At 37.7% G+C, this 22,687-nt stretch overlaps 1 protein-coding gene across 1 annotated transcript in view; it reads left to right on the top strand.

Moving 5' to 3' along the window:
• The first annotated feature begins 1,130 nt into the window (after positions 1–1,130).
• The window catches only part of PDE4D (phosphodiesterase 4D), a 366,332-nt gene continuing 344,775 nt past the window's right edge, over positions 1,131–22,687 (top strand). Inside the window, exon 1 of the mRNA XM_086770098.1 lies at positions 1,131–1,396. Within this exon, the coding sequence (XP_086626224.1) occupies positions 1,131–1,396 (266 nt within the window). The remainder of the gene's footprint in view (positions 1,397–22,687) is intronic.

Here is a 22,687-nt window from a genome sequence, read left to right as displayed (position 1 = left end):
ATAAAAAAAAAAACAAACCCTTAAGATTGACTGACAAAGGTTTTGTTGGATCAGAAAACTGCACCAATATCTTGTTTGCATAATGCCATGAAAAAAAAGACATTGTAAAAATGAAATATAATAGCAGTATGTATTGGACCAAATAAATGCAAGTACTTTTGCTTTTTTATATTTTGGAAGTTCTCTTTTAGATTTTTTTTTTTATAGCTTATGTCCCCACCAGCTGTGGAAAGAAAAAAAAAGGCACTTTCTTAGTTCAAGTAGTGGTCATAATATGATGATATACTGAATTAAGACTATCTCATTAAACTGATACCAGTAGCTGTCAGAGTTTGATTTGAGTTTGTGTGTGGATCTTAAATGTTGATTTTGTTTTTCTGGGAAGTGTAAGGTAACAAGTATTAGCCTTTCCTAAATGCATTTGAAAACTGGTTGTGATAAACCGATGTGGAAGTTGGGGATTGTGGGGGAGAAGGCAGAACCTAAACTCTTTTACATTATTTAATCATAACATTTGCTAGGTAGCTTAACAGGTAAAAAGTTTGTAATCTTGATTTGTAAATGGGGACTACAAAGATAAAGACTGTAGATCCTGGAAAAACCAGAAGAGGTTTTTCAGCAGTCCCCCTTCCTTTCAGCCTCTCTGAAGGTTCAGGAATAAGCAAATGGAAAGAATAACCAAACAAAATGAGCACACATCTGACGTTTAAGCCCTCCTCCAGCACTTTTTATGTACATAACCAGAAGTCACTCAAGCAGCTGCAGCACATTAGTTCCAATAGTTTAACAGGCAGCTTTACAGCTCTGACAAAGGCTGTGCTACAGCAGTTTCTTCCTCTCATGCTCACTTGCTGTGATAGCTAATAAGTGATCTTTTGGCAGCCGGGCTGTGAGAGGAGTGGTAATGTTTAATAGGTTTCTGTGGAGGAGTTAGCTTGCTTTTTTCTTTGTAGATCATTATCTATAGAGAGACGCTGAGAGCAGGCAACACCATGCTGAAAACAGAATAGGCTGAACTAGAGTTGGAGCCCTGCACAGTTCTTGGGAACTGATTGACAAAGGAAATAGTTTAAGCAGTTAAGCCAATATTCAGTTGTATTAGACCTTAATAACAAACTTACTTGGGAAGCATGGCTCAGCAGACAAGTCCAGATGCTTTGGCTGTTTCTGAAGTGGATAACACACGTCAAAATCCATGGTTAAATGAAGATCTTGTGAGGACCTTGAGGGAGAACCTGTTGCAACATGAAAAGTCCAGGACATTTAGGAGATCCTCATCTGCTTCTCCCCGGCTGTCTCCAGTTATTTCTCCTCGAAACTCTCCAAGACTTTTGCGCAGGATGCTTTTAAATAACAACATACCAAAACAGCGTCGTTTCACGGTGGCACATACCTGGTAAGCACTGAGCAGGTTTACATGAAATGTCAGATGAACTTTTTTTTTGTAGCGCATTTATTTCCTCAATGTCAGTGCTTATATTTGTTCGTTTGATCTCTGCATGAGTCTCTCTGGTTGAAAGCGACAGTTCTAATTTGTGACTCAAGTTAATTTCAGACCTGAAGTTAAAACAGTAGTTTATATAAAGCAAGAAAACATACATGTGCTTGCACAAAAGTTATTTTATTTCCTTTGATTTCTTAGGTAGTAATTCTGTGCTTCCCTTCCATTACAAATAAAAACTGGAGTCTTAAGAATGAAAACTGCTTAACTCACTCTGTGCTGTTCAAGCCGTAGTGAGTAGGCAATTTTTATTCTTCAGTGTATTTTTAAAATATATTTATTTATTTATTGAGAATTTATGATCCCTCTGCCCCAAGACAGAGTAGTGTATTTGTTAATCTTTTAACAGTGCTAAAATTAAGAAGGACATGATAGAGAAGAATGGTGGGAACAGATATTGTATATGAAACAGGGATTTTTATTAAAGCAGTTGCTAGAATAAACAGAGGAAAGACGGAAAGGCAATGCCTTGTTAAATGATTCACTAGTATGACTTTTTTGTAACTCAGTCATTTCTTAGAGATGTGTTTGTGATCAAATCTATAAAAGGCATTTATTTTATTGCATCCATCTTCTGTAAAACAGCAGCATAATTTCATTATTTAATTTATTCTTTTTAAAAATGTTCCATACAAGACTATTGTAGCTCAATAGGTTCCTGTTTGCTTTGATGGTCCTGAGATCTTGATGTGTTCTGTTTTTTCTTGTGAGATTTTTTCCCCTATTATTTTTCAAATAAAGGTATACTATAAAGAAAGGAAGGCCATGAAATATGTTCAAAGAAAGTCAGTCATGCAGTCTAAGCAGCAAATGGATATGCTACTCAAATTTATCTATCTTCATTGATCTGAAATGAGATTTACAACATCGCTATGTGACTGGTATGTCCATTGCACATTGTATACATGTGTGCATTTGTGTAGCTAAAATACTCCTTTGATAAAATAATAATTTTGCCCTTGAAAAGGATCAGGAAAGATGAGTATGCCTTTATACTTAAAGAATATTTGAAACTTGTGCACCTGATCAGAAATTGCATGTGTGACAGAGAAAACTGAATGAAATAAGGATATTTCATGTTCCTTTGACAGTTATGCATAAATCCCAACATCATTAAGGATCTCTAACTGCATAAGAACATGCAGAATAAATTAAAAAATCAGACAAAGCTGTTTTACATTCTAAGATAAAAATAAATAAGAATTTGTGAAAGTTTACTGAGGGAAATTATAACGTGAGATTATGTAAGTGTTATGATAGTTATTGTAGACAGTTTAAGAAGACAGAGAAAGGAAGGGTATTAAAAGGGACAGATATGAAAGGAACAAACAGGTTTGGGCAACATGAAAGGGCAAAGGATGGCATAGTATTAAAAAGTGGAATTTTGTTTAAATGCAGTTCCTCTAGTGAGCTTCAGAAAGTTTTGAATGTGGGTAGAGGGTCTTTTTCAGCATGACGTGGACTATAGGAAATGCTTGGTTTGCTCCAAAATGTGTGAAATCCTAGGCCTGCAAAATACTGTTGTTGAACAATTCATAGTTATTTCTAAACGATTTGTAAGACTGACTTATTTTAGCAGCACGGTTTTTTTTTTCAGCAAGTAGAGAAGTAGAGAGTCAAGAAGTGAGTTACAATAAATTACATGTGAAGATGGAGGAGAAAAAAACCACTAATCTTAAGTAATAATATGTATGAACAGACTTACAGGCCTATGAAGGGAAGCAGAAGCACTACTGCAGGCTTACAAAATCAACTTGTTGCCACATCCCATCAAGTCCATAGCTACTGATACACCTTCATTGGGTTATCTATTTAGAAAACTGAAATGCTGTGTGGTAGACATTTGGTTTCTAGATGCTTTGGTTACATCAAGAGAAGCGTGGCCAGCAGGTTGAGGGAGGTGATTCTCCCCCTCTACTCTGCCCTGGTGAGACCCCACCTGGAGTACTGTGTCCAGTCCTGGTGCCCCCAACACAAGAAGGACATGGACCAGTTGGAGCAGGTCCAGAGGAGGGCCACAAAGATGATAAAAGGGCTGGAGCACCTCTCTTATGAGGACATGCTGAGAGAGGTGGGGCTGTTCAGCCTGGAGAAGAGGAGGCTCCGGGGAGACCTGATAGCGGTCTTCCAGTACCTCAAGGGGGCCTACAAGAAAGATGGGGAGAGGCTGTTTAGTAGGGCCTGTTGCGATAGGACGAGAGGTAATGGTTTTAAAATAGAGGGGGGTAGATTTAGATTAGATATTAGGAAAAAATTTTTTACGATGCAAGTTATAGAACACTGGAACAGGTTGCCCAGAAAGGTGGTGGAGGCCCCATCTCTGGAAACGTTCAAGGCCAGGCTGGATGAGGCTCTGAGCAACCTGACCTAGTCAGGGATGTCCCTGCTCCTTGCAGGGGGGTTGGACTAGATGACCTTTGAAGGTCCCTTCCAACCCTAACCATTCTATGATTCTATGATTCTATTAGCAGTATAGTGGTTTTAATTCCATATCCATATAATCCATTTTAGGCAACTCATATGAAAAATGTGCTTTTGAAAATGGAGCAGTTGTAAACTTACTCTAAAATGTTGTACTATGGAGGATCCATTCTGCTTTTAGTGCATATAATTTGTTCCACCATAGTTATGACCTTCTCCATAAATGCTCTGATTCTCTCGTATTTCTAATTTAATCTGGTTTTTACTTTAAGAATAGTCCTTGAATTCATGTATACATCCTTCTTGTTTAGTCCATTATTCACATAGGCATGAAAAATTTTAATAACATGATCTTATTGAAACCACCAATAAGTTGGAAAGCCATTCTGACTGCAAAATGCCACTAGTTTTATAAATTTAGTATTTTCTTTTGTTTCTGTTATCATTAGAAGTTTATGAATATAGGCTGCATGAGAACTAAATGCGTAACACTAAAAATACTGATGTGTGTGGCAGTGATGCCAAATACAGTCACTACTGATCCAGTGCACCAGAATAACTCAGTTAGATTGTACCCAACTCCCTGATTTTCAGGCTCTGGAATGGCATTCAGACGTAGTCAAGAAGTGGGTGGCAGATTAACAAATTGTTCTAGCAACTCTGTTCTTCCACCTTTCTTTCATCAGGCTCATAGGTCTCCCCCTCTAATGGCCTTGCATGTAGAACTGTTGACACCAAAATGCATTTTCTTTATCATATGCTTATTACCCTTTCACATTAATAGTGAAGTTACTATTTTTAGTCATATGGCAGAAATGTTTGGTCTTGTAAGGACTTCATAAATGGCCTGGTTGTAAACTATCAAAATGCCTTCATTTTTTTGTTACGTGGTGAGGTATAGAATAATAGGATGCAATGTTCACATACATGTCCATTTACACAGTGGGGTGATGGTATATTATGTAAAAGGCATGTTAACTATTTGTCATTTTAAAAGGTGTGTAGTATGTAAGCCTTTAAGATCTACTTAAGAAACTTTACAGTTCTTTCTAGAAAAGCTGTTGTGTCTTCTGAAAACTACATCTTGTATAAAAATTGTCATGAAAATTGTACATAAACTGAGCCATTTACTAGGAAGTGCTTAAGGAACTGATAGAAGCATTTATTTAAATCTGTTCTCTCTGTAAGAGTGGTGCTCAGGAAGGCACAACTTAATATGTTATTTTAAAATTTCTTTAATAGGAGTTTTCCATGCACTGTGTTCAGAAATGTGGTTCTGTAACTTGATTTTCCTTACAAAAATTTAATGGAAAATTTGCCAATATGTCTTTCAATTACTGATTCAAATCAGTAGCCATTAACCTCAGATATTTCATGAGTCCTTCTCTCCTTCCTTTTTTTTCTTTAACCTTCCCTAGATTTTAAAAGATAAATTACTAATTTTAGGATTTCACGGAGGGAAAAATACAACATTAAGAGTGAGCTGAAATAGAAGTTTTTAAGTAGTAGAGATGCATGGAATCTTCATTTTTGTTGGAGAAGTTTCTGAATAACTTTTAGCTTCAGAGAGTGTTACTGCTAGTCTTGCCTATAACTATGTAATTAAAACTACTTCAATTATCTTGAACATTTGACCTGGCTCCCTCTCAGTCTATAGACAGTATCAGTCTGCAGTCTATAGGAAACCACAACAGCAATTGAAAAGAATCAAGTGTTTGAAAACTTCATGGCCAGGAATTCAAATACACTCTAACCAAAATCCACTGAAGTTCCTCAGAAATCTGCGTTGTATAATTTTACTGTAAAAATAATCATAATGCTTTAAGGTCTGGTCAATATACTGACGTGACAGCATGTGTTCCAACCCAACACAGACAAGATAAATTAAGTCCTTTGGTATGTGCTTGACAAATTCACTTTCTGGACTGTCTTGTATGGCTCTTCATGTGCCTTTTCTAAGCTGTCCATTACCCCAGCGTAGTTTGGCAGGAGGGATCATTAGAGCGGGATTGTACATGCTGGGATTTGTGAGAAGAGAGGGCCATCAGTGACGGGAAACAAAACTGTCGGTTCCCCAGCTGTGTGAGACATGTCCAAACGTCTGTAGAAGGATGTTTAGATACTTTAAATCATACAGCTTTATTAACTCATGTGGGAAGTCAGCTTTCCTTTTATTTCCATGAAAAATTCCTTTCTGTAGGAAAGAGGGGAGAAGCAAGAAGCATAAATATTTGGAGCAGGATAGTAAGGTCAGTGCAACACAGCAACTAAATTGGATCTACTTAATTGGGAGTATGAAGTCATGGCATGCATGTACTTGATTTCTTTGGCCTTTATTATTTGCTGCTTTGATACTTCTCAGTGAATACAAAATGTTCAAACAGTCATTTTTTCTCTTTTGTATATACCTTTGGACAAAATATTTGCTGCCTTTGTGATTTATTTGTGTGTGTTCAGATACAGCAAATAGTGATATATGACATTCTTTTCACTATATAAAGCAAGTTTGTTATTCATGCGTTCATTGTCAGCCTTCCCCTTTGATACCTATCCCCTTTCCAGCTGTTCTGGAGTTCATTTAGTACCTTCTGATGTTCAGGGGTTTTATGTTTTTACTCTTCAGACTTTTTTTTTAAAAACATGCACCCACAAACCTAACCCTCTAATGTGATTACTGACTGTAAGAATGCGAGTATGTGCTCAGTTATATAGAGTACTTTCATCTGAATTCAGCTAGCCTTTGTCCCCACCCATAGTAAATAGTTTTACATTGACTTTGGCATTCAGATATGAAAATTATAGATGTCGTAGAAATAGTTTAGATAGATATGGGCAACGTGTGCCATTTCAGGCTTTGGGAACGTAACTGACATAGGGGTACTGATGAACACAGGTCTTTATTTTTATTGCATGATATCTTTTCATGCACTTTTAGCCATAATTGTGAAAACCAACACAATCTCAAGTGTAGTTATAGGTAGATTGCAGAAGGTTCTACACTGCCTGGTTCAGGGTGTTTATGCTGAAACTACTAAACTATACCAAAGCTATACCATACAGAAAGTATAGACTTTCTCACTACAATTTTCTTCCAGTTTCAATATATATTTTCTTCAAAGATTTTTAATACCTGTCTGTTTTTCTTTCCTTCACTACTTGGTGCTTTTCAGGGAACTAAAGTAATTACAATTCGGTGTATGAAAAGCATTTCGAAAGGAATATCCATCAAAGCAGAGTAGGATGATAACTATGCTAAGAACAGTAGAGAAGGATAGGATTTGTGGTCTCTATATTCTACGTATGTACACTCTAAACTAACAGCTGAAATGTTCTAGGGAGTTGTGCAGAGTAGTTCAAACTTCTGTGAAAAAAAAATTGGAATGTTATGGAAGAATATTTCAAAGATATTGCAGGATATATTCCTGAGTTAATTAGATGCATGTACTCATGAGATTAAAAGCAGTGTTTAATCAGGTTATAGATGCAATAAAATTTAATTCACAATAACATCCTTTTGGAACTATTAAACTAGAATGTAAAGCTTAAGAAGAGAGGATTATTTGAGTAAGATTTGGCTGGCTAGATCTGCTAATACAAGAGTTGTCTTTTATAGCAGCATCTGCAGTGTCTCTCCTTTTCTTCCAAAAGAGAATTTATCTCAACCATTTTCATTGAACCTTTCACATTGTGGATGACCTCCTTGTCTTGTAGATCTGATATTTCTTCATAAGTTTTAATAGCCGAAGTGCTTTACCTAGGCCATGCTATTATCTGATCCATTGTCTTTAATAGTGTGTTCTGTGTTGGATGGAATTTAGGAGAAATTCTAAATAATTTAGCAGAAGTGGACCAGAATTCCTATATTTCTACATTTATTTAGTAGTTACCTCAAAAGCAAAGAACTGCTTTGCAAGAGTGCTTTTGCATTCACAAATTTTTATTGTATCTTACTACGATTGTGAAACAACTTATTATGTATGACTGCACAGGTTTTAACTATCGTACCCTTCCAGCATGATAAATATCTGATTTCCCTACATTTTGGGTTTTTTAAGAATTTGAAAAAAATTCCGGTCATTTTTGTAGAATGTTTTTATTAGCTTACTGTGTAACATCTTGGGAAGTCTGTTAGACTCAAGCAGTCTTCCACGTTGCTTTTTGTGGAATCACTCTGACTTTGTGAACTTGCTATCTTCACTTTCATTTTGCATGTGTATATTACTATTTTATTTGTGGTTTGCTAAAAGAGGTTATTTGTTCTTGCCCCAGCCCATGGAATCCTGTCTGTTTCTCCTGCAGTTTGACGTATTTTTAATGTTTTATGCAAGCTGAAATTGGTATCCTTTTTCTCTGTTTTGAATTTCAAAACTCCACTCTACCCTGGCCTTAAATTCAGGATTTCATAGATATTGTATAGTTGCATATACATAACCTCAAAGTTTCAACTGTCTTATAAAAGCTTCAGAAGTTTCTTTTCCTTTTTTATTTGTCATAGTAATTAATATCTCTTAATAGATGTATTTCTTATGGGAATAGATATGATTTCTTTAGCACAGTCTAGCAACTAGCTGGCTTTCCCTTTCATACATTCTTGAAGAGCTTAATCTTCTTTGGGATTTGTAGGTATTACTCCATTTTCTTTCTCGTGAGACATTACTTCTCTATCTCATGAACTTTTGGGGTTTTATACTTCTGTTTCATCTAGTACCAAGCATGATTTTTCCACTGGTTGTTCAAGAGAACACTGAGCTTAAAACTTGAAAGACTTAATTCCAGCAAGAGATAAGGCAACATTTAAGTGAGAAAGAAAAGGGAGAGAGGAGTCTCAGCATCTCTGTCTGTCAAACTACCAGTCCCAAAAGGAGAAACTGTTGACTAGAACCAGCAAGGTTTACTCTGTCAAAGGGCAGAGTACTGGCAGACTTCCAAATTACCAGAAGTGCACTGAAACATTTGCTAGGAAAAGGCTTATTTCTATCCTGATCTAGGGAAAATGGCCAGTCTTAGAACTGGTCTTTAGCTAGGGCAAGTTACTGGTGCTTAGACTGTGTCTGCAGTAGAGTGTGGTCACTCTGTTGTGATGGGATGCGTTGCCAGACGTGTTCTTTTACTCATGCCCAACCAATGTTTGATCTTGGTCAGCAGACAATATCAGTAATATTGGCATCTCCCTTCACTGCAAAGTTACAGGGAATAATTTTGTTAAAACCTCTACTGCTTAATACTATGTAGATTAGTACATTTAATTAATTTATAGGGGGCTGACTTTCCATTTTCTGAACCCTCAAAATTCTGCAAGCGCCATTCTCTTCTTTCTCCTTCATCAGACATGGCATGACACTACATGGCTAACACTTCATGTTAGCACAGAACTTCTTTTCTGGTAGTTGTATATTCTCCTCTTAGTAAGCATCGGGATCTTCTATCCATTATTTTCAATAGCTTACTTTTACTAAGCCTCTGTATTCAATTCTTTAAAAAAGAACATGTACAGAATAGAGAAAAAAAGCAAAATTTTGTGCATGTACAGGGTGAAATGTAACACAAGAAGGACATGTTTAATTTACTGTTTTATGAAGAAATACTTATGGTCATGTCATAATGCTTTAATAGTAACCTGTTTTCCTCTCAGATTGTACTTTTCTTAGACAGTGATCAGATCTCTTCTGTTTTCTTCAGTATACCAAATTTATCAGTACTTATTAAATATTCATATTATAACAGACCTAATCAGTTAGAATCTCACTGTGACAAATGCTCCGCAGATATGCTCCTGACAGGGAGGTTGATTATTGTAGAGAAGCAGTCGCAGACTTTTATGAAGAATAAATTGTTCAAGTAAGCTTGGAATACTTTAAATCATAGAATCATAGAATCACATGGTTGGATGGGACCTATAAGATCATCTAGTCCAACCGTCTTCCCACTACCATTGCTGCCACAGCTACTAAACCATATCCTGTAGCTTCTCATCAAGCCGCCTCTTGAACACTGCCAGGGACGGAGACTCCACCACCTCCCTGGGCAGGCCGTTCCAGTGCCTTACCACTCTTTGAGAGAAAAAGTTTTTCCTCAAGTCCAATCTAAACCTCCTCTGGTACAACTTGTGGCCATTTCCTCGGGTCCTGCTTGTTGCCTGGAAGAAGAGGCCAAACCCCTGCTCATCACAACCTGCCTTCAGGAAGCTATAGAGTGCAATGAGGTCTCCCCTGAGCCTCCTCTTCTCCAGACTAAACAATCCCAACTCTCTCAGCCGCTCCTCCTAAGACTTGTGCTCCAGACCCCTCACCAGCTTTGTTGCCCTTCTCTGGACACGTTCCAGGGCTTCAATGTCTTTCTTGTAGTGAGGGGCCCAAAACTGAACACAATACTCAAGGTGCGGCCTCACCAGTGCCGAATACAGGGGGATGATTACCTCCCTGCTCCTGCTGGCCACACTATTTCTAATGCAGGCCAGGATGCCGTTGGCCCTCTTGGCCACCTGGGCACACTGTCGGCTCATGTTCAGCTGAGCATCAACCAACACCCCCAGGTCCCTTTCCTCTTCACAGTCCTCCAGCCACTCAGCTCCGAGCCTATAGCGCTGCATGGGGTTATTGTGGCCAAAGTGCAGGACCCGACACTTGGCCTTGTTGAACCTCATGCCATTCAGCTCAGCCCAGCAATCCAGCCTATCCAGATCCCTCTGAAGGGCCTCCCTACCCTCAGGCAGATCAACACCGCCACCCAACTTGGTGTCATCTGCAAACTTCCTGAGGGTACACTCAATCCCCTCGTCTAGGTCATCAATAAAGATATTGAACAAGATGGGCCCAAGTACCGACCCCTGGGGGACACCACTTGTAACAGGCTGCCAGCTGGACTTGACTCCATTAACCACCACCCGCTGGGCACGGCCCCCTAGCCAATTCTTTATCCAAAGAAGGGTATACTTACCCAGTCCACAGGCAGCCAGTTTCCCTAGGAGAATACTGTGAGAGACCGTGTCAAAGGCCTTGCTGAAGTCCAGGTAGACCACATCAACAGCCTTTCCTTCATCCACCAGTCTGGTCACCCAGTCGTAAAAGGAAATGAGGTTGGTCAAGCACGACCTGCCTTTCGTGAACCCATGCTGGCTGGGCCTGATCCCCTGGATGCCACTCATATGTCAGTGATCTCACCCAAGATGATTTGCTCCATAACTTTCCCAGGTACTGAGTGTAATAATGTGTAAGAATGAATGATGTACAATTAAATGAATGATGTACAATTAAATACATTAGCTTTACGGGCTAGACTAACTTTAGCTGGAATATCCAGGAACTTTCATAGTGTTCTTTAATGCATGAATTTGTTTGCAGGATTATCTCTTGATAGCATTACCTTGATAACATTAAAAAAATAATTATGAATTTATTAATTGAACCTGTGACCTGCAGGGTTTGTGTATATGTTTGGGGTTTTTTCTGGTATATGTTTTATTTGGCTTCTGTGATAAATCTGCACCTGCTGAGCCTCACAAATAATCTCCAGAAGAAGTAGTAGGAACACGCTAGAGAAGGAGTCTCCACAAGGTGTTTGAAGAATATCTGTCTGTATATTCACTTCCCCCCAAAAAATAGAATATGACAGCAAGTAAGTTTCACCCAGACTAGATTCTATAAATTGTCTGATTTTTCCAGCTTTATCTGAAAAATATATATTTCCATATTAAATAAGTTAAAGGAAAAGTAGGCATTTCTGATGCACATTTTAATATTATAACAATTTTCCACTTATATTAAAATAAATAATTGATTTATTTGACCATTACTGTAAAATAATTTTATGTAATAGAAGACAGATGCAACCACAGATAATATACGTTGTTTTCTTTTGGGAATGGGAACGATAATCATAAAAGTTAGCTATTGTATTGCCAGTCTTGCTATGCAGTTGTAAGAAGCTTTAAAATCCGCTATACTTCCATGAGCACAGTCATAAGCAATAAAATCCAAATTATTTTAAAATATCATCTGCCTCTTGGACTTATTCATTATTATGCACATTCACATGATAGAGATTGAGTTCTCCAAAGGTGTTAATTACAGTCATAGCATGTAGCACATTACATAATCAAAAAGAAAAATAATGACTTGTGTAAATGCATGCTGTCATGGGAAATAGATTAGAATACATAATTAAATGTGGAAATCCAGGAAGATCACAAAAAATATTCATTAAAAGGCATAAGAACTGACTGCACAATGAGCTATATTCCCCTAAAAATAATTTACTGCAGAAGTACTTGAAACGTACAAACAACGGTGTTTCTCCTAATGTGTACTGCTTATTTGCAAGAAATGCAACATATGTGAGAGAGTGCTAAGTTACAGCTACAAAACAATTATTTAAGAACAATTGTGTATATAAATATTTCTTACTTATTGTTAGTAGTCACAGGCTGGAGACATCCGTGTGGTTCTCTTGGGGGTGGACTATATTTATATTTGTCTGTATGAGGTATATGTACTGGAAAAGGAGTTGTTGTGGCTGTAGTCCCACAACAGTTTGTGATATCTGGATATCTGGTGGCACCGGTATGGAAGCAGCTATGACAATACCAAACTTTTGGCCTTTCATCAACATTAGCTTGCCAGCAGAAACAATATGAAAACACGTGTTGATTGGTTTGCGGAGGAAACAGGCTATGAGAAAAATTTAATCCCATCATATGATCATTCTTAGCAATTTAAAAAGTAACAGTAAGGCTGAACCATGCTGAGTTCAAGACTAGACTGCATCTTTCAGTGTGTAAAAACCATCTCAACAAACTATTTTTAGCCATGAACTTCAGGATAGAGGTTGTAAGGAATTTTCTAATAAAATATTGGAAAATACTGACTTATTGTGCCTGAAATATTTAATTTGAAATACTTCAGAGTTTCCCGCCCCTCCATCCCCAAAGTAGTTGCTGAGAGCAAGGAATGCCTTGTTTCACTTCACCTGGAGCCTGCGCAGGAGTGAGTTCTGTTGAGCTACGAGATACAAACAACTGTATCATGTATTCTGTTCATATATGTGGCAATGAATTATAAATATATTTCATTATATTATACATGTGTTGTGGTTTTGTTTAGTGAGGCGGGGCCTAAGGTGGTAGCTTCTGTAGGAAACTGCTAGAAGTTGCTCCCCTTTGTTTAGTGGACTCGGCCAGGCCTAGGGCGGACTCGCTGCTGGCCAAGGCCAAGCCAATTGGTAGCAGAATGTTCTGTGATAACGCCTCTGTGATAACATATTTAAGAAGGGGAAAACTTAAAAAAAAAAGAGAGAAGAGAAGATGTGAAGAAGCTGAACGGGGGCAGAGGGGGAGGCGCAGGCCTCATGGGCCTTGAAGGCCTTACCCTCTGGCCTCTTGCCAGGCAGCCGACTAGGCCCAACTTGCCCTGGCCCAGCTGCAAGAAGTGGAGAGGAGATGAGCTGGGTGATGTGAAGAAATTCTGAGAGGCGTCTGCCAGCCTGTTGTGAAGAACTTTTCTTGTGAGAGCAACGGCTGCAGATGCCAAGGTCAGTTCAGAAGGAGGGGGAGGAGTAATGCGGCTCCTGGCCAAGATTCCCCTGCAGCCTGTGGTGACGACCATGGTGGAGCAGGTTGTCCCCCTGCAGCCCATGGAGGCCCACAGAGGAGCAGAGATCCACTTGGAGCCCGTGAAGGACCCCATATCGGGGGAGGTGGATGCCTGAAAGAGGCTGTGGCCCGCAGAGGGCCCGCTGGGACAGCTGTTCTGGAGAGACTGCACTCCGTGGAAGTGATGACCCACGCCAGAGCAGTTTCACGAAGGACTGTGGTTTATGGGTGGGACCCCACAACAGAGCAGAGGAGGAATGTGAGGAGTTCTTCCCCCAACCATGAAGCAGTGGTGTAAAACAATGTGTGATGAACTGACCGTGACCCCCATTCCCTCTTCCCCCCTGTGTCGCTCGGGGGGGGAAGGTAGTAGAGATAATGTTAAGCTTGGGAAGAGAGAGGGGTGGAGGGAGGTTATCTTGTTCTCTGTCTCATTATCCTGCTGTTTGTAGTAATAAATGAATAGTTTTCCCCAAGTCGAGTCCGTTTTGCCCATCACGGTAACTTTAAAGATTTTCTCCCTGTCCTTATCTCAAACCTTGAGCCGTTTTTCCTTATATTATGTCTCCCTATTCTCTCGGAGGGTGGGGGGAATGAGAGAGAGACTGCGTAGTCTGGTCCTGATCGGGGCTGAACTATGACAACATGTATTATAAGTATATTATAATGTATTATGTATGAGATATATATGAGATATATATCTCATGACCCCACACCAGGTTCTGCCATTGCTGCTGTTTTAAATATAGACTACTTCTCATTTAAGCCACCTCTCTTCTTTCAGCAAATTCACAGTATACTCAGTGGTGATATCTGCAAATTTTTCTCTATTTTCTCCTTTTACATTATCAAAATTTATTTCTGATCTGTTTTACGGGGTTTTGCTCCAATCTGGAAGCCTTCCTTTTTTAAAGATCTCTGTGTGATCTTGATAGACCTTGATGAAATGCTCCTTGAAAGACTATTGTACACACTGCTATCTCTTCATGATGGTGGTCTGATATCCATTATTCCACCTAGGAAGGTCAGTGGGTTATCAACCATTCTTCCAGAACCTCCATATCCTATATTGTATTATGTGGAAGTTCTTCTCTAAGAAAAAATACAAATACTTTGCTGGAAATAATCTTGCATGTTCACCAGATTTTGTTGGGACAATGGTCTAATCTTTTCTATGACCTATGCAGCAATCTCTTAATCTGGCTTGTAAACTGACAGCCACTAAAAGAATGTGTTTCCCAAGAATACAATTTGTCAGTGTTCATATCATATACTGAAAAAAAAAAATTGAAAACATGTCTTCACAATTATAATATCTTTTCTCTCCAGAACCTTTGTCAAGATTATTTTTGGATGAGTTGTTCCAAGTTCCTTTTTCTCCTTAGTATAAATTATCTGGCATCTTACTGTCCTGATCTTTATGTAACTGTTGTGGGGTTTTGTAATGATAAGGCTTCTTGGAGGATGATTTAACCTCTGCACCCTTCAGAGAGGGTATATTAACATTTAGAACTTGATCTCAGTGCTGATGAATTTAAAGGACATGCCTTATGAACCTTTGAGAATTTATCACTAAAACTAATTTTTTAAATAAATTCTTTTGCAAACTCTCAAACAAAAATAGTTTACACTTAATGTTCAATGAATTGTTAAGAAACGGGATTCATTACTAAGAATTTTTAATTTGTAAATTAAACTGGATTCTGTATAAACAGCATTGAAAAGGGTTTTAACAATTCCTTCAGTCCCTCAAGCATCTGCCGCAAATGCCATTGATATGCTGAGCAGGAGTAGCGCCTTTTCTGATGTGAAGCTTATTTCACATGTCAGGGGAAATAAAAATAAAATTTCAGTCCAAGGAGGAAAGCCTCTATCTTTCATTCTCCATAGTCAGAGCTATCTAGTTGTCCAGACTACATGCTGCATTTAATTACTAAGTCGCTCTAGACATGCCTTACACAATAAGGCATGGCATGTGTAGTTGTGGCTTTGCTACAAGCTGCTGCTTGCATGTCCAAAGTGCAAAGATCATCACCAATCAAAAATAAATAAAAGACATTTATTCATGTTTAAAAGCCCTATAAAAATGTCATCAATTATTTGAATGCACACAGTGAAACATCATTGTTAAAATACGTAGAGATGGTAAGCGCAAGTAAAAACATGAAGTGACCTCGGTCTATAAAAGTTGTTTGGTCGTATTTTTTGGATATAAGCTTGTGCTGTGAGCTGGAACTGTTCAATAGTTGCTGTTTCCATCCACACCCTTTTGGTAATAATAGAATTACAGAATAGTTTGTGCTGGAAGGAACCTTTAAAAGTCATCTAGTCCAGCCCCCCTGCAAGGAGCAGGGACATCTCCAACTAGATCAGGTTGCTCAGAGCCCCGTCCAATCTGGCCTTGAGTGTTTCCAGGGGTGGGGCATCAACCTTCTCTCTGGGTAACCTGTGTGGGTAACCAGTGTTTCACCACCCTCACTGTAAAAAATTTCTTCCTTATATCAAGTCTACCAGAACAGGTCCTGCTAAAGAGTTTCTCCTTGTCTTTCCTATAGGCCCCCTTTAGGTACTGGAAGGCCGCTATAAGTTCTCCTGGAGCCTTCTCCTCTCCAGGCTGAACAGCCCCAACTCTCTCAGCCTGTCCTCATAGGAAAGGTGCTCCAGCCCTCTTATCATCTTCGTGGCCCTCCCCTGAACTCGCTCCAACAGGTCCACATCCTTCTTATGTGGGGGACTCCAAAGCTGGCCACAGTACTGCAGGTGGGGTCTCACCAGAGCAGAGTAGAGGGACAGAACCACCTCCCTCAGCCTGCTGGCCACGCTTCTTTTGATGCAGCCCAGGATGCGATTGGCTTTCTGGGCTGCAGACACACATTGCCAGCTCATGCTGAGCTTCTCATCCACCAGCACCCCCAAGTCCTTCTCCTTGAGGCTGCTCTCAATCCATTCTCTGACCAGCCTGTATCTGTGCCTGGGATTGCCCAGACCAACGTGTAGAACCTTGCACTTGGCCTTATTGAACTTCATGAGGTCTGCATGGGCCAGTTATCCTTTATTTGTCATAGATGGAGTTATACAGAAGACAAAAAAATAAGTATTTTGAAATGGAAATCCCCTAAAATAAGAAAGGTGATCCTCACTTTACTAACAAATACCGTGGCATGTGGTAGCTAATGTAAGAACTTAGACTTAGAAAACTTGATTGGAAAGTTCATGGAGCCCACATCAGAAAAGACCAGCGCTCTTCCACACTTTAGTATATCTATAAGGTGAAAGAAAAATACTTCAGCAAAATGTAGTTGCCAATGGCTAATTTACGTTTTTTTTTATACAATTTTCATTCTTAACGGAAGCAGTTACATAAAATGTAATTTAATTCTTTTAAGGATGTTTAGACCTTGGACTAGACTTAGCTCATTACATAAATTCTGCAAAGATGACTGCTATTAAATGACTTTTGCATAATTAATTCCATCCATATAATAATTTTATAGTGGAAACACCTAGTTTTACTGTGAAAGTTAGAGTACTTTTGCAAAGAAGTAGTCTGCTTAATTTGCAGACAATAAGGTAAAAGCTTAATGAACAACACTAGTATTATCTAAGGAATTTAAGAAGTAGCAGGCTAGCTAGTTTTGGAGCATTTGAATGCAAATGAAATGACGTGAGTGAGAGTAAGGGGCAAAATTCGACCAGCTAGTAGTAATGCCTTGTCAGCAACATTTAGACTTGAGGCTTAGAAGGGCTGGAGAAAAGCAGGTGCCATCACACTGGGGCTTATATGAAAGTCATCCGATGGAAAGCCACTAAAACTGTCTGACTCACTTTTTGTCTTCTTGAAGACTAATGATACCTCAATATGTCGACCAATGGCTTATAATGCAGGCCAGACACAATATTATAATTGATGGTCTAATTTTAGACTACTTTAACAGGAACATCATTGTTGTTTGCCTATTATCACCCAGTCTAAAGACAGAGAAATAATGACTGTTTCTCTAGCAAAGCCCTCTTCTGGGTGCTACTTGCCAACAGTGGCAAATTAATTTCTCAGTAGTTCTGTAGCAAACCTAATTGCTTTCATCTCATTCTGACATAGTTACCTGAGGGATTCTTGTACTTATTTGAAGTTATTTTACGTTTTCAGGAACTTTGTTGCCCTTAAAATAATGGTACTTGAATCTTATTGCTCTTCCATGCAAAGCATAATAAAAATAATTGGTATCATGTTTAGAATAAGCTGTGATGTAGTCCAAAAATACTTTTAATAGTGTGAAAAACAAAATTACTACCACAAAAATATTTTTTTTCTGGATAATTAATATCTTTATTTGTAACTGCAAAAACAAAAGTTCAGCTTTCCTATAAAAAGGCTAATACAACTTTGCTTAAGTTAGTAGCTTGTGACTCAGTCCTCTGAGTAAAAATCTTTGGATGAAGATCAGGAAGCATTTCTATAAAACTTGTTTCTGCTTCATTCATTTATTTGAATAGAGTACTAAATTATAACATCTAATCATTAATTATTGACTGCTTAAATGGTTTTGAGGAGGAAACAAATTTAAGTGACTTGACCAACATAGTAGGAGATGAACTTTGGGTACCTCTCAGTTTTCCGAGGTGAATTGTAAAGTACAGTTTTAACATTTCAAAAGGATTCTCTTGATTAAATGAATAATCTATTGAGTAGCACTTAAATCAGTAGAAAAAAATGATAGTGTCCTTTTAAATCAACATCTGTGACATCATAGTTATGTCACTATGAAGTCACAATGGAAAACAAAAAGATAAACTACAGTTATGCATCTATTTTGCTCTTTTGAAATAAAAGCATGATTTCTGTGTTATTATTGGGTGCAACAGACATGTAGCTCTACAGAAAGAGCTGCGCAGCTCGAAGAGAAGGTATGTGCATTAACAAAATATAAAAATCTTAACTCCCACTTAAAATAATAACAGGCAAATAAGTCCTATTCATACTGAGTCTTGTAAGCCAAATCAAGCAGAGGGCCACATGGCCTTGTGGATGTAGTGCGAGACTGTGTCAAAATAAGGAAGAAATTTTTCGCTATGAGTGTGGTGAGGCACTGGAAGAGGCTGCCCAGAGAAGCTGTGGATGCCCCATGCCTGCAAGTGCTCAAGGCCAGGTTGGATGAGGCTTTCAGCGACCTGTTCCAGTGGAAGGTGTCTCTGCCCAAGGCAGAAGGGTTGGAACTAGATGATCTTTAAGGTCGCTTCCAACCCAAAACTTTCTGTTATTCTGTGAAGTATCCTGAGATTTTAAACCTAGCTCTGCCATCAGTTTCCCTTCTTCGGATTCAGCAGACTTGTTTATGCTCTATTGTCCTAACTTCTAAATACTTGAAGTAAAACATTATAATATTTATCTCAGGAATGTTTTGTTAATATTTTCCAATGCTTTCCAAGTATGAAGTACTGTCATTCCTTACAGATCAAGAGAATGTTCACTTTTCATCTTCTAAATATTAAAAATCCATTTATAGTTTCTTGTAGTGTCAACATTCTAGGTGTTGTAAAAATCCAAGCAAACATTTTCCTTGTTTTGAACTTTTAAACTGCAGCAGAAACCAAACCAATACAAGCTTTGGGGATTTATTCTTGTAATTGTAAGACTACTCACTGATCTGTAACAAAAATCTAGAATGTTAATATAGTTGAGTATGACAAGTACATCTGAACTTGTTTATCTTCCCTGTCATTCACCATACCAGTTGAGGGATATGCCACACTAACCTTGAATATGCAGTTCAAAGTTTACCTGTGTCTGATTTGCAGAAAGAGCAGGCAATGCAAAATCGTGCCTGCTTTCAGAAAGGTGTAGACATCCTTGGGAGTGGAGAAAAGGCCAAAATGTAGTTTTACAGAGTAGTGTTTCTTAAATACAAAACATATGCTCCCTCCTTTGCTCATTTCAGTTTCCAACTTCTGCAAAAACTGAGGGGCAACAGATCTTTGCCTATTTTTCTGTCTGTAAAATGTGTCCATGCAACCAAAGAAGTACTGGTTTCATGGAAAAGATGGTTGTGATCACTGCTGAAGAGCACTTCTATCAGTTATTGTGTGTGCAATACACAGAGGACAAATTATGGCTGCTTGGAAAAACAATTCTGGCATTTCTCAACATTTGAGAAACTTTCTTATACTCTTAATATACTTTTCTGCAAGCAATTTCTGAGTATAGGCTAGGGAATTTTGTGAGTTGTTTGTTGCTGTTTTAAAGCAAGAAAAATTCTGATGTCATTTTGTGATGTCTCCTTCATTACTCTTCTGCAGGCTTAGCTGTACTGTATTAACCTCCCATACCTGTAAGAAGAGGGAGTGACAGGGAGATGAATGAACTTTCTAATGTTGGGATGCTGGAGCCACATAACACCTGACTAACCACATTAACATATCTCGAAAATATTTGTAGCTGTTTAGCAGGCAACATTGCAGAAATTACACACTTGTTTGCATTTGTGGGATTGTATTTTCCATGTGTTAAGCTTGTTATTGAGAAACTAAATTTAAATACTCAATTTTAAATATAATTTGTTGTACTTAAAAGTAATCTAAGCCCTCTGAGATAAAAAAAAAAAAAAAAAAAAAAAGGAGGATCTTTTCCAGCAAAGACATTTTGGCTGATCTTGGTATATTTCTATAATGATTACCTATCACTGACTCAACTGGAAGGCCTGTGGTGACTAGTTGGAGTCTAAAACTGGGGGGTTTTTTTTAAGTTTTTGCACTTGTAAGAGACAGTGTTCTATTTTCTCTGCTAAACTGAAGATCTGAACCCAAAAATCATCTTAAAAAAATAGACTTACAAATTAGATATTGAAGAATTTAAATTTATACATTTAAAGTCTAAATATATATTCACTTGGGTTTTTAACTCATTTTAGTTTTACATTCTCCTTATTGTTTATATATTTTTCCATTTTCACAACTGTGCCAATTAGTCCAAACTTGTAACTGATGGAATTGCTTTCAATGAAATGTCTATCATATGAGTGGTGAGTGATTCTGTAGATAACAAATTAAGACCAACGTGGCAATGTAAATAATTTCTTTGCAGTCTGATATCTCTTGAATATTGTAAGGTTTATAACTTTCCTGAGACCTTCATGTGTGCTACTTCTGCATCTGTAGGCTTGTAAGACCCCTGACTTTTATGCAGAGCACTCACAGAAATTGCATAAAGAAATTATTCTGTTTCTACATCTCTGAAAACAACAGCAAATGGTGGAGAAAGTAAAAGAAAATATTCTTACTCCAATAGGTTTTATACTGACATTAGACGCATGAAATATTTTTCTTCCACTGCAAAGTAGTAGTGTTTGTATGGTGGCAAAGAAATATTTATTAATGAAAAATTCAAGCTGAGGCAATGAAAATATTACAATACTGTGAACTACAGAGATTTTTTCAGGAGGTGAAATGTTTTAAAATTCTTTCACTGTAAGGAAAAAGAAAAATTAAAAATCTATTTTAAAAGGAAAATAATTTAAACATAACAAACTCTAATTAGATATTGGAACTTGAATGTGGTTCAAATTCCCTTTGCTCTTGCATTCTGGGGAAGAAAAACAAAAGAAAATACAAAAATTAATGTGATGCTGGCCATAACCTTAATGTGAAAAATGTGGAGTGAGGGCTGGCTAAAATGTTATGAAGTCTTTGCTAGAAGAAATGATCATGGATTAGTTTTGCCAAGAGTATTGTTTTGTAAATAAGGTTTTTCCATATCCTAAGTCCAACAGAAATGTAAATATTGTTTTTTTAAATGTAGGTTACATTTTTTTAGGCATTAAAAATCCTGCAAAAAATCCCAAATGTATGAAAAATTATTGCTGACAATGCGTGCGTGCAATGGTGGAATGAACCCAAGTTCACTAAAATAATTAAAATGTCACATCAGTAACGAAAGACAAGGGCAAAATGTAATAAATAAATTTTAAAAAGGAGAGAGAGAAAGCACAAATATACAATTTACCTGTTGAAGTGTAAGTAAAGGAATTTGACTTGTTACTGTTGTTGAAATGAATCTTTACTTGAGGGTAATTTTTATGTGTTAAAATTACATGAGCATATTGTTGTAAATCTTTGAATTTATTTTTTTTTTGTTTATCATAATAAGCCATCCATTTAGAAACTCAACAACCAGTTAGAAAAATAACTTAGTTCAGAAAACACTATCTATCTATTCTTGTTTCTAACCAATTTAGACGACCAATGTAGAAGTTTTGTTTAATTTGGGGCAAGAACGAATGTATAGAATTAACAGCAACACAGCAAAATAAACAATTTCCTTGGAAACTGATTCTTCTCAGCCACTGAACAGAGCATAAATACTGGAGCAGTGAGACACTATTGTTCTTTGAACTGCACTGCTTTTGGTAGACAGAGACTAAGGATGCCAGAGAAAGACCAGGTCTGAACACGTACAGTAAGGGTGTGGGAGGTATGTTGTCAGAAGCAGTCTGTTGGCTGTTGAGTTTGCTCAGGGTAGAGATCACTTTGTGTTGAAGTGTTGCTGCCCGGAGGGTGCGATACCATGTCCGTGGCTCTGAGCAGATCTCCTCCCACGGGCTGAGCCCAAAATTACACATGCCTGGGGAATAAATTGTCTCAGTGCAATCGCTTTCATCATATGACTGTATATTTAATTAGGGAGAGGAAATGGGAGCTTCACTTGTTCTCTTTTAACAGCATTTTATACATTAGTGCATTAATGTATTTATGTAATGTTGTGCAAAAGTGACATAAATGTATGTCACTACCTAAATACCTGTTTCACATATATAGGGACTGAAAACCTGTTACAATTGGGTAGAAATGAATATTCTCCTGTTTTTAATAGCAACACAGTTAAATTTACAGGAGATCTGCAACAGTAAAGATTTATTAAAGATTTTAAAAATTCTGTCTTCCAGTGATGGAGATTGTATGATGCCTGCAAGACTGAATAGGAGCACTCCAGAAAGTAAATAAAAATCATTAAGATTAATTTTAACTGATCATTAATAAAATAATTACTTTTGTTTAAATTCTCATTTTATAACTTAAATAGTTTTAATGATTTTTAAAATTACTTATTTTTTTCAGAGATAAGTTTCACCAAATAAAGTAAGACTACTTTAACTCAGGATGAGTATCCCTATTACTGTTTGGTATAA

This window comes from Chlamydotis macqueenii, chromosome Z (genome assembly GCF_036417535.1).
Source record: "Chlamydotis macqueenii isolate bChlMac1 chromosome Z, bChlMac1.mat, whole genome shotgun sequence".
In the NCBI taxonomy this organism is placed as follows: domain Eukaryota; kingdom Metazoa; phylum Chordata; class Aves; order Otidiformes; family Otididae; genus Chlamydotis; species Chlamydotis macqueenii.
The sequence above is the reverse complement of the archived record's forward strand: the minus strand, read 5'-3'. Positions and strand labels throughout refer to the sequence as shown.